The sequence below is a fragment of the Balaenoptera physalus genome (genome assembly GCF_965194825.1).
Source record: "Balaenoptera physalus genome assembly, chromosome: 6".
Classification (NCBI taxonomy): Eukaryota; Metazoa; Chordata; class Mammalia; order Artiodactyla; family Balaenopteridae; genus Balaenoptera; species Balaenoptera physalus.
In genome coordinates, this window is record NC_138885.1 from 82,850,022 (window position 1) to 82,863,018 (window position 12,997).

The following is a 12,997-nucleotide window of genomic DNA, read 5'->3' on the forward strand; positions in this document are numbered from 1 at the left end:
CAACATCACTAATTATTAGAGAAATGCAAATCAAAACTACAATGAGGTATTACCTCACACCAGTTAGAATGGGCATCAACAGAAATTCTACAAACAACAGATGCTGGAGAGAGTGTGGAGAAAAGGGAACCCTCTTGCACTGTTGGTGGGAATGTAAATTGATACAGCCACTATGGAGAACAGTATGGAGGTTCCTTAAAAAACTAAAAATAGAATTACCATATGATCCAGCAATCCCACCACTGGGCATATACCCAGAGAAAACCATATTTCATGCACCCCAATGTTCACTGCAGCACTATTTACAATAGCCAGGTCATGGAAGCAACATCGACAGACGAATGGATAAAGAAGATGTGGTACATATATACAATGGAATATTACTCAGCCATAAAAAGGAACAAAATTGGGTCATCTGTAGAGACGTGGATGAATCTAGAGAGTGTCATACAGAGTGAAGTAAGTCAGAAAGAGAACAACAAATATCGTATATTGACGCATGTATGGGGAACCTAGAAAAATGGTACAGGTGAACTGGTTTTCAGGGCAGAAGTTGAGACACAGATGTAGAGAACAAATGTATGGACACCAAGGGGGAAAGCCGCGGGGGTGGTGGGGATGGTGGTGTGATGAATTGGGCGATTGGGATTGACATGTATACACTGATGTGTATAAAACTGATGAATAATAAGAACCTGCTGTATAAAAAAATGAATAAAATGAAATTCAAAAATTCAAAAAAAAAAAGAATGCTATCTCCCATTTAACCAACATGTACTAGTTTATTATATACTTTTATGCTCTGCAGTGAGTTGGTACATTTCCAAAGGCAGTGGCTACACTTTAATTATCTTTAGTAGTGAAAGGAAGTAGCTGCATATATGACAATGTGGAGCCTTTCAATTTTATGTACTTACTGAGTTCAATAAAATAAATACCAGCTTTAAAGAAAAAAAAAAAAGAAAGCTCATCCTGCACTTATTAAATTCTACATAAGCCATTTTTGATAAAATCAAAATATTCTTTTTACGAACTATGACAAAAGCTGCTTTAACTGTCCAATTAAGCGCAGGTACCTAAATTATTTCTTGATTAAAAAAACAAGTATTTTCATATGTAGTTCCTATAATACTTTTACTTTAATTTTATTGTTCTTGGGCCCAATTATCTTGTTAGGATCCTGAGATAATGCAAATGATACAAAAATTACCCATGATATTCCTCAATTAATTTATCTGTTGGTCTCTGCGTTGAATTAGACCAAAGATATTCTTCTCAGTTTTTGTTTTCTTGTCAAACCTAGTTTGCAAAATACCGGCAATCTTGCCTCTTTGTAACAGGTATTATCAAGCAAAATCTGTAGAAGAGCAAATTTCTGTAAAGTTAATCTGGCTTTCCCACTCACTGGTATTATAAAATCACATACACATTCACAGAGGGGGAAAAAAAGCTTCTAATTACCAAAGTTGAACAGTTTGGTTGTGAGGAATAAAATAAGAAAATGACAGCACTCACCTCCATTAAAACAGAAAAGTTCCATTAATACAGAAATAAAAATGGTAGCCAGGCTTAAGGGATGCTGGGAGTACTTATGAAGAACTCCCAAAACTCTGCAGCATACTCTCTCCTGCGTGCAACTCCCTTTGACTTTTTCTTCCAAGCAGGGGCAACTTCAGCAGAAGCATGGCAAGGTGGAGTCAGCTCCAATTCACCACCTCACTACTGAGCCTTAGAGACGTCAAAACTTCCAACGCTTTCTGGACTTGCTCTTCATCTGTATACCAAGCACTTAGACTGGACTCATCACTAAAGTCCCTTTGCGCTTTAACATGTTACTACAGCTCACTGCTCTTAAAATGAAACCCTTTTTCTTCAATTTACATATCAACGGCTTTTAATAAGACAAGATCATAGCATCGAATTTCTCTCAGAATTACTTACGTCTAAGTGATACCCTTCAGCCTGAATACTCCTTATGTGTTTACAAAATGAACTGATATTTTATTTTACTTCTGCTATAAAATATTAGCTACATAACGGTAGTTTATTTATAGTGTCTGTACTTTTCTAAATACCAATGAGTGTGTGCTCAATAGTATTTGCTGAATGAAAAAAATTCTTATGTAAACATGGAAACATTTCAACTTAAACGCAAAAACCAGGTCATACCTGAAGATTACGCTTGCTTTTCCTTATGTTATGCTGCAACAAAAAATTATTCTCCAAAGAAAAGCGACTGTATTGATCATCCAGCTGCGATAGGAGGTCGTGAAAACGGATGGTAGCAAATGAAACATCATTGGCGGCATGCTCCCTAGGAGATTCAAAATTTACACATTTCATTAAGATACTACTTTAAAACGACAAAATAAACACTGCTTTCCATGTTGAAATGACTAAAAATAATTTAAAGTGTTTTCTTGGGTTTTATTTCCTTCTTTTGAAACTGCCATTGCTATTAGCAGCAGTTTGTACAATGTTTCTATTATATACAATTGGCATGAAAAATTCTAGCACTCCAAGACTGTGCACAAAAGTGTTAATGGCGATTATCTCTGGAGGCAAAAAATCAACAGGGGCCTTCACTTTCTACGTCAAATACTTTCAGAACATTTGAAGTATTTGCAATGAGCAAACAATAAATTGTAAAATAGAACATATACCAGTTTTAAGAGATATTTCCTTAATTTTTTTTTACTTTCTTCATACTTCTAATCAGTGTTCTACCAAAACTTGGCTTTAATTATTACTTTTAACTTACTTCTTTCTATAACCTGGATCCTAACTTGGAAATAATTGGTGTCAGCATTATTTAACTTGTGCAAAGCATTTAGGAGGTTGTATAATTAAATCGACAAATACGTAAAACTAATGACTAATGCATTTAGCTTTCTAGAGACACATGCCATTTTTCAAGGCAACACTCTTTTCTGCAACAGGTAATCCCAATGGCTACTGATGAGATTCATCTTCCAGTCAATGTAGTTCCAAGCCACTTAATCAACAAGTTATTTTAAAAGTGTAGAAAAACTCCTTCTTCTGTCAAGTGAGTTTTCCTTACCAGTCTTGCTTTTCTAGCCACTGTGCCAGATACTGTCTGATTTCCATGGGAAAACTGTCATCATAGAGCTGGTGAACCTGCTCCAGGAATTTGGAGTCAAGCTGCTGAAGCTCATACCACTGGGACATCCTATAGGGAAACAGAATACAGATCACAAATGGAAGCCCACAGCTCCAAAGAAAGCCTGTCTAGCATTGTGCTTCTTCTAAATATCTTGCTTAATTAAAAACATAATTTGCCTTTGAAATATACTTTTAAAATGGTGTCTATATTTCAAAGCCTGTGTTTTTAATTGAGTTTTGGGTCAAAGTTTTTTCTTCTCCAAAAAACACATCTTCAGGTCTTTGCTCAAATGCCAGCATCTCCGGGAAGCCTCCTCTGGCCACCTTATTTAAAATGACACCACCTCTCACCTTGGAAAACACTATCCCTCCTCCCTGATGTATTCTTCTCCATCGCACTTACCACCATCTGACCTACCACATATTTTCTTTTTTATTTTGATTAGTGTCTATTTTCCCCGCATGAAGGGAAGGATTTGGGAGTGGGGGGGTTGTTCACTGCTGCATCTTCCGAACAGTGCTGGGCATACAGTAGGTGTTCATATGCCTTTAAAATGAATCTACACTTTTATCAAATAAATCAATGGAAAACACTAATTAGATTTGCTTTAGGACAAATCGCAAGAACTCTCCCTGAAATTGCTCTTATAAATTATAGAACATTTGTAATTTAATCCAAAGAATTTTAAACTGGTGTTTTATATTTTATGATTCAAGTGATTAAAATGAATTATTTTTGATATATATCTTCTTTTTTTTTTTTTGGCCACACTGCACGGCATGCAGGATCTTAGTTCCCCAACGTGGGATCAAAACCGTGACCCCTGCAGTGGAATCGAACAGTCCTAACTACTGGACCGCCAGGGAATTCCCAGGTTATATATCTTTTAAAAGAGATATATTTTCCTCTTTGCCTACTGCAAACAACAAGTCTGCACAAGAATTCTTAAACCTAAGTAATAATTTTTAAAGACTGAAACAACATTGTTAAATGTAATCTGAAAGGATAAAATAATACTATCTCTTTGGATAACAGCAAGTCAACTTTTACATAGCAGTTCTGAAGATTAAAAATTAAAACACCTGATTTAAGTCCGAACATCCATTAGGAAAATGAAAAGCCTCTCTTCACCATAGCGTAAATTAGGATTTACATCAGTGCACAGCTGACAACATTCAGAGTAGATATAAGTGAATCTTGTCCTACCAGGCCTGAGGAAGAGGTCTGGATTTTCAAGCAGGGCGTGGAAGAGCCTATGCATGCTTGTTGGCAAGCGTACCTGGGCAGGCATGACGTCATGTCTACTCCACAAATCTCCTTCCAAAGGAAGGTAAGGATGTGGTGAGGCTACAAAGCTAGTCACCATCACAAATACCAGTTCGAATGGACCCAAGTCCACACCTTTGCTACACTTGCTGTAGCAATTTGATTTTTCACTTCGAATTTACTTTACCTGAGTGGAAGACTCTAAATCTTTGGCGCTCTCCCTCCCTACTAGGTGTCTAATAAGGATATGCCTAAAGCAAATATGCTGGCCAGAGTGTCAACCAGCGTGGACTGCAACACCTCTGTTTAGGTGAGTGACCTCAAGTCACTCACTTCCCTCTCAACAGGGTGGTTGTTTAAGACTGAATGACCTAATACAGATACAGCACCTGGCACAAAGCAGGCGATCAATAAATTCATGCTAACAAATCCAGAATCCATCCCCTCTTCTCACAAAACTTGTTACCAGCACAGGGAGTGGCAAGACCATCCCCCAGTTACCTGACTTCTTCCTCTCCAGTCCCAAGACCTCCAACCACCTTGCCTCCAACACTCTTTCCCAATCTGGCCTTCTGCTGCACACGGGTTTTGACCACATCATTCTCTAGTTCAAAATTGCTACAGTTTGCCCATTACCAGGCTGATTTCCACTCTGACCCTATTTTCATCCATTAACAAAGCAACCCAGTCACCAAATTACCTACTTTTTTTTTCTGCACTGCTCCAGCTGTCACTCACCCTTGAAAACAGCTTTTCCACATTCTGCCTCTCTAAATTCTACCAGCATTCAAAGGTAGGTACAAATTGCCCTTCCTCCATAAGCTATCTGAGACTCACCCAGAGATAATTAAGCTTTCATTAACGTGCGCCTCATTACATTTTGTATCTCTATTAGAGCATCAGTCCCTGTCTTCCTTAAAAAGCTCTATGATGTCTCCCCTGCAGCATGTAAGCTTCAGAGTTGCTGGGACTATCTTTTTTTTAAACATCGTCTGCACTGTGGATAGTGTCCTGCACATATTATGTACTCAATAGTAGTCTGTTGAAGTGAAATCTAGTAGATTTCAGATTGAATTAGAAAGTAAAGGGCAAACCATATTATGGTCCAACAAGTTTGAGTCCTGCATTAAACTGCAAACTGGATTGTGCTGGAGCCTCAAGTCTTATTTCTGTCCCATAAAAACAAACTATCCAACTTATACAAACAACATTTAAAGCACAATCACACACCTGTTTTTCTTCCCCCAAACTCTTTGGTACTAGTCAGAATTTGTTTTAAAGACTAATTATATTATTTGGGGGTCTGCAGGAACTAATTATCACTTTTACATTCCAGGAGCACATTAAGCTCTTTTATCCTTAAATACAGACATATAATTAAGTTCCAAAGTCACATACTCATTCATTCGTTTCGTGAACATTTTACTAACCTGTCACCTTGTGCCCCAGCGAAGGGCTGGGGATTCAACACAAGCAGCAGCTACACACAGCACGTCAGATGCCAAGACTGCTAGGTTTGCATGCACAGGGTGCGAGCGTATAACTTAGCTCTCTGGGGGTGGCACACGGCAAATGAAAACTTTCTGCGGAGAGAAGAAAACATGACTCTGATGGAAGCGGCGGAAAAGAGAGAAAAATGAGGGTAAATGGGGAGATGCAGTATTTTCGGCGGTGGAGGGGCGCAGGATTCTATTGCACAAGACATTTTCTACTACCAGAGCACGACTGGCTGGGGCAACCCTGCCATCACCGAAAACAGCACCTGGGATACGCGTTCCTTCCCGGATAACGGATTTACCTGTCAACACTTTGAAGCCCGCCCTCGCCGGGCATCCGGCCGCTAGGCCCCGATCACGGCGGTCCAGGAACGTCCCACCCTGGCACCCGGAACCTCACGCCCACTCACTCTGCGCTCCGGATCCTGCAGAGGTGGGCGAAGGCGCGGCCGTGCTGCCTCTCCCGGGCGCGCCGGGTCGCCTCTGCTTTCTGGGGTCTGACCGGCGACGTCCCGGGCGCGACTGGCTCTCTCCGCAAACTAACCGCAGCAAAGCGAAAGTACCACCCGGGAGAAAAGGTACGGCCAGACGCCCCGCCTCCTTCCGCTCCCGCCAATCACCGGGTTGCTGCCGCTCTCGGCCAATCGGAAGCGGCTGTTCCGAGCGCGCGCCGCCTCCCCCCCGGGGCCACGGCTCTGCCAACCCGCTGGGTCTTTCCTTAGAATTCGGGGAGGGCCCCCACCTGGAGGAGGTGAAGCTCAGCTCTGTGTTGCAAGTTGCGGGTTATGTTTACACATGTTTTAGAGAACAACTAAAAGGAAGTTATGTGTTTGCAGAGGCCCAAACTTGGAGATCCTTATATCAGCCCCAAACCTGAGAATTCGAGGCAGAGGACACAGGTGGAGACGTTGTCATTCTAGACGCTCGGCTGAGCAGCTGACCTCCATGTTGCTAAACCCAGGGGACGCTTTTCTGTCCTCACCTTACTTGACCACTCAGAAACCTTCTAAGCAGTTGACACCTCCACCCTTTAACACTTCTTCCTGGGCCACGATGCCGACACACTTTGCTTGCTTCTTCCTACCTCTCTGCTACCCTTTCTCCATCCTCTGCTCCTCCTCCGCCACCAAACCGTTCAAAGTGTGGTCAGGGTCCGGATCTTGGTCTACTTTACCTACAGTTCTCAGGCTGTCCTGTGATGACCTCATCCACAGCTTCAATGTCCTTCTAGATATGTAGAACTTCCACACGGGTCCCCTGTCCACACGTCTCCTCTGAGCTCCACACCCACGTGTACAGCCCACACTTGACCCTCCACTTGGATGTCTGGTAAGCTCTAAAAACTAGTTGTGTTCAGAACCAACTAATCATCTTTCTCCTGAAACCTGCCCTTTTTCTAGAACTGACGCATGCCAGAAAACTAGGAGCCACCTTTGACATTGCTTTCTCACCCCCACCAGTCCTCAAGCCTTGTTGATTCTTCCACCTAAATATTTCTCAAGTCTCATCGCTTCTTGCCATCTCCCACACCATCCCCCCTTTTCTCTCATTTGGATTCTCACAGTAGTTTCCCCAAATGGCTGCCTCACTTCAGTTCTTAACTCCTGGTTAATCCATATTCCCTACAGCAGTTTGAGTGGTTTGTTTTTTAATTGCAAAGCAGATCATGTGTTTGCCAACCTGAAAAATCCTCTGATGGCTTTTCTTACAAAATCCAAATTTCTTAATGTAACCTATAAAGCCCTGGTTTCCCCATCACTTTCTTTAACCCCATCTTGTGCCACTCTTTCCTTACTTCAGCATTTTTGTTCTTCAAATAAGACAAGCTCTTTCCACAAACTCAGGGCCTTCTCACCAGTAGTTCTCCATCTGGAAAGCCCCTTGAGCCAATGTCCCCCTCCCCCAACCTCTTTGCGGGCTAACTCATCTTTTATGTCTTAGCTAAAATCTAAGCCTAAATGTCACTTCCCCAGGTAGGCATCTCTGAGGCCAGCCTAGACTAGATCTTCATGGAATGCGTGCACAGAAAATCAATTGGTTCCTCTAAGTAGGTGGGACTTGAATCAAGCCTAGAATAATAACGCAACTTTGGGTAGGAAAAGGCTCTAAATAATTTCCCAGAGGTATGCTTATCTGTGTATCAATTATAGTTTTTTCCCTTCTCACATCTGTATGCTCCTTCCTCTTGTCACATATTCACCCTCCCAAAGCCGGTACTGATAGCAATGACCCTTGGTACCAAAGTAGCAGCCTTCTGTGAAAAAGATGCCAGGACACCAAAAAAAGTCCTTCCCCTTCTACTAACACCCTGTACTAAGGGCCCAGACAATGTCTGAGAAAAGCTCTACGAAAGGTAGATAATATGTTAAACATATTTTTTTCTGGTACTGTAAAATTTGCAGAGAGACTAGCTTCAGTATTGACAGGGAAATTAAATAATCTTAACAGCTGCAAATAGGATGTTTCTCTTTGGCTCTCCACATTCTGATTGTCATCAAGTTCTGTGGATGCTTCCTTCCCTATGCCTTTATCTGCCTTAGTTTTCCCATCATTGACAATACCCCACTGTAGGCCTTCATCAGTTCAGAACTGGAATGCTACAGTAGATGCCAGTTACACTACCTTTTTTCTGTCCTTTCCCCCTCGACTGTATTTGCCACATTAAATTCTCTAAAGCACCTTATTTATACAGTCACTCCCTACTCAAAAGTCTTGACAACTCTCATTGCATTTATGATGAACACAAACTTTGCCTGCTAGTCTGGACCCTCTACAGAATGTCCCTAACATGTTCCGGGGTGGTGGGTTACTTCTTATAATTTTCTTTACTTTTCTTCTTTTTTTTTTTTTTTAAATGTCTATTTCGAGCAGTATTACATTCGTAGACCAAACACCCTCACGAGCACCTTTTGAAGTCCTGTGCTTTCAGAAGAGCAGCCCAGGCCCGCCCAGGATGAGGTACACTCGGGGAGGTGCAGTCTGTCAGGCTGTTTGATAAGTTTCCAAAATAGCTGGCCCGGCGCGTGGCGGGAGGGACGCGGCTGCTCAGAAGAGCCGTCCCACGTGCTTTCGGGGAAATAGTCTGGGAGCGAGAAGTAGCAGAATTGACAAGAAACCGAAAAGTGAAAGTAGAGATGGAGCGAGCAGTACGCAGGCGCGGGCCCGGGGCTTTCCAGCTGACAGCCCGCCCAGCGGCCGGTTCCCTATCGCAGCCTCCGCGAGGGCGGGATCCACACGCTCGCCCGGGCCCGGCCGTAGCTGCCCGGCGCCCTCCCTGCCCGAGTCCGAGAATAGTGGCCCTGGACACGATGAAAGGCAGCGGCGGGGGGCCTGGGTGCCTCTTAACTTTGGAGGGAGGGTGGGGGACGTTTTCTAATTGCTTAATGTGCTGGAAACCTTACCCATCCTCTTCCATCTTTTCTTTCTTCCCGTGGCCTGGAGACGTCCCTTTTTTCTCCCTCACTTCTCTGTCTACACAGTCTGCACACATGCTAACTCAGATCTCATTGGTCTTTCCAGCTCTGACCCTCACCCAGCTGGTTTGACTGCCCTTAATCCAAAGATGAAGGTGGGAGGCTGGCTGTTTCTTCAACTGTCTTTTTCTAGATCTGCAGAGGGGGCTTTTCTCTTTCTTCTGGCGTCTTCTCGCCGCTCCCACTTCTCACCCCCAATCCCCACCTTCTTCCTTAGGGTGATTATATCAGAGGGAGTGGGGAAGAAGTATAATGGAGAAGAATAATTTAGTCACCGGACCATGAATTTGAAAGTTTGGCAGGACCAGAAAAAATTGTTTTGGCCCAGCCTGCTATGTGTGTTACTTACTGAATGGTTCTAGGAGGCATGGACAGCGTTTCTTTGGGCTCTGCTCAACCATTCTTTAAAAGGCTCTATCTACTTACGGTGACCTGGGGACCAACCTAAGACCTCCAGTGTGTGATGGGCCCCACCTTACTGGACCACAGCTTCTGGCCTCATGACAGTGAGCACCAGTCCCCAGGGCTGCAAGGGCACTGTACATAATTCCCAGAATATAAATGGACATCTATTTTTCCCGTTAGGAGAGGACAGGACCCGCTATATGATTTGCAGGCCCAGTGCAAAATGAAAACAAGAGGCCCCTTATTCAAACTTATTAAGAATTTCAAGAAGGCAAAGGCAGAGCACTAAACCAAGTGTGGAGCCTCTGACTGTTCTGCCCTTTATAGATGCACACATTGCACACCCATGAGGTCCCTAGTAGGGGTACTGGAGGGAGGGGAGAGTTCTTCTATAGAAACCTTGTTACATGTTTACTTAAAACAAATGAAAACTTAGATATAATGAAGAAACGAATTATAACACCACTCCTTCCTATAGCATTTGCAATAAAATCCAGAGCCTTCCACACTCCCAGTAGAGCCCTACACCATCTGATCTTGTCTCCCTCTCCTACACATCTTGTCCTACTCTCTCCATGCTCTTCTACACTCCCCACCCTGTGACCTCTTTCTGTTCCTCAAGTACCCCCAGCTTTTACCTGCCTGGGTTCTATGTATGTGTATGCTGTTCCTTTAGGATGCTGTGTTCCCAGCTGTGGAATGGACTTGCTTCTTCTCATTCTTTAGATCTCAGCTCAAATGTCATCTCCTCAGAGAGACCTTCAGTGACCATTTCTTCCAGTTACTCTATGTCACATTTATATTCTTCATAGCACTTATTAAATCTGTCCTTTATCATTTGCTTGTCTGTTTTCATCTCTCCTCACAACAGGAGGGACTTTGTGCTGTGTTACAGCCTATCTCATCTCAAGTTCCACGAGAGAATTAAGCCTAATGCCCGGGGCATCTGTGTATTAATTACCTTCTCTCCTGTTTATCTAGAATGGCACTATGTACCATCCTTGGGAGAACTGAGAAAATAGTCAAGCAAATCACTTTCTGTGTCTTGTGGTTCAGATAGGAAACCCTGGTTGAAAAAGGCGATGCCTGATACATAGTCTCAAAAATATTTTTGAATGAATAACCCTGGGATAAGGAATCAGAGGTGAAATCAACCATTCAGACCTCAGCACAGGCTCTAGCCTATTGAGCTAGAATTGAGGGGGAGGAGGATTAAGAACAGGTGTATTCCAAGAAACTTCAGTGAGAGCACCACTCCTCCACACCCCTCCAACCTCTCCCCCATCTCCACCCTGTCTGGAGGGCCTCTGGGGTTCTTTCCATCTGCAGCAGCCTGTGAGACATCTCAGTGGATGACTGTCCGGCCTAAGTAAGAGAGAGTCGAGTGGGACTTTTACCAGGGGCGGGGGTCATAAAGGCAATGAGTTTAATCACGGGGAATTAAGGGGAAATTTCAGGAACACTTGATTCATCTGTGGGTGGACAGATGCCTGGGATGCTGGGCACACATGAGATACCTAAATTAAAGGGAAGTTAGAGTGAGCTAACGGACAGTCTAATTCCAGAGCGTTTCTATAGTGTTTGGAAGTCATGAGTGAGGTGAAGTAGAGGAAACGTCCTATGTTTTTTGAGCAATAGCAAGTGTGTTTTGGTTAATCAGTTTGAAGTAAAATATCGGGGACTGTTCCACAATTTTAGAGTTTGGAGGGTTATAAAGGGAATTCTAGCCTGGTCTTGCAGGTAGATCAAGGAGCAAAGGAAAGAAAGGAACTAACTACTGTCCTGTATGTCCTTTAGTTCAAACACTAAATCATTAACTAGTATTTATTAAGAGGCAGACTGTGCTAGATTTTAGGGATATAACTGTGAACAAGGGCTTCTTTGTCCCTGTACATACAGAGCTTGCTTAGAGTCTAATGAAGACAGATGATACGCATTTATAACCAAGGTGATAAGAATGGTGCTGGGTAATGTAGAGGATATGGAGGAGGCATGATGTGACCTGAGCCCTACACATGTGCACGTGTGTGTGTGTGTGTGTGTGTGTGTGTGTGTGTGTGTGTGTTGGGCAGGAAGGCTTTCCAGAGCCTGAAGGATGTGTGAATGTTATTGAGGTGAGAGGGTAGGTGGGCTGGGGTTGGAGACCTGAGAGGATACAGCAGAGGGAGGCGGAGTGAGCATGGGCCGTGAAAGAAACTGAAAGTAGTTCAGTCTTGTGTATATTTTGGAGGATGAGAAGCTATTGTTGGGGAGAAGTGTTGAGGAATAAGTTGAAGACTAAGAAGAGACTAAATAATATATGACTTTGGAAAGATCTGTTGAGAATTAGAGTCCACATCCAGAGGTGGGATTCTTAACTATTTTTTGTGCCATGGACTCCTTTGGCAGTCTGATGAACCTATGAGCTCTTTCAAAGGTTACTGTTTTTTGTTGAATATAAAATGCATAAGATTAAACAGGAAACCAATTACATTGAAATACAGAGATCAAAATAGTAAAACCACCTTTGTGATAGAGTAATATAAGTGCTTCTTTATTAATGGCATTAAGTAAGATCTAGCAGTGGGTCGGATGAATGCAATTTCAAAATCGTGCTTAGCATAAGCAATATTTTGAGATAAGTGTAACAACTGTAATGTGACAAAAACGTGGTGTGGTTTACAGTTTGTTACCTTTATTCCTAATTGAAGGAAACTCGAAGTTTCAGTTAGAAGTTTGTGAAAATAAAGCTTTAACTTCTGCCATTCAAACTCATGACTCTGCAGAATTCTATCCACATACCCCAGCTAAGAACTGCCAATCCACAGCACCATGAGCCCTTTGAAGATTTTAAGCAAGGAGTAAAATGATCCGATTTATTTTAAATAGAGCCCTCTGTCTACATAAGAGGCCACATGGAATTGTTTGTTGTATTTACTCTAAGGATATTGTGGAGAATGTCCTTCATCATGTTTTCATAGTGTCCTCTTTGTGAGGACTCTGGTGGAAATGTTCTATGTCTTACAGTGGTGGTTACACAACTGTATGGGTTTGTTGGAAAAGGATGAATTTTATTATGTGTAAATTATGCTTCACTAAGCCAGACTTTTAGAAGTGCAGTCAGTCAAATCAATCAGTGTTCACAGTCAATTTGAAAAAAAGGAAAAATAGTCTGTCAGAAATTGGAGTGTGTGCACAGCGAGACCAGTTTGTGCAGTTCGGACTATAATTACCTGCTGTTGGAACACAGCACT

The 12,997-nt window shown here is 42.6% G+C and overlaps 1 protein-coding gene across 2 annotated transcripts in view; it reads right to left on the minus strand.

The window, feature by feature from the left end:
• Positions 1-6,499, minus strand: part of STAT1 (signal transducer and activator of transcription 1) — a 44,299-nt gene extending 37,800 nt beyond the window's left edge. Inside the window, exons 1-4 of one of the 2 annotated variants that reach the window (XM_082467074.1) lie at positions 6,297-6,499; positions 5,821-5,973; positions 3,062-3,190; positions 2,170-2,314 (exon numbers count right to left, since the gene is read on the minus strand). In XM_082467074.1, the coding sequence (XP_082323200.1) occupies positions 2,170-2,314; positions 3,062-3,189 (273 nt within the window). In that variant the 5' untranslated portion in view covers position 3,190; positions 5,821-5,973; positions 6,297-6,499. Of the gene's footprint in view, positions 1-2,169; positions 2,315-3,061; positions 3,191-5,820; positions 5,974-6,188 lie in introns of both variants that reach the window. The other variant, XM_082467075.1, reaches the window with a different exon arrangement.
• Between the last annotated feature and the right edge of the window lie 6,498 nt (positions 6,500-12,997).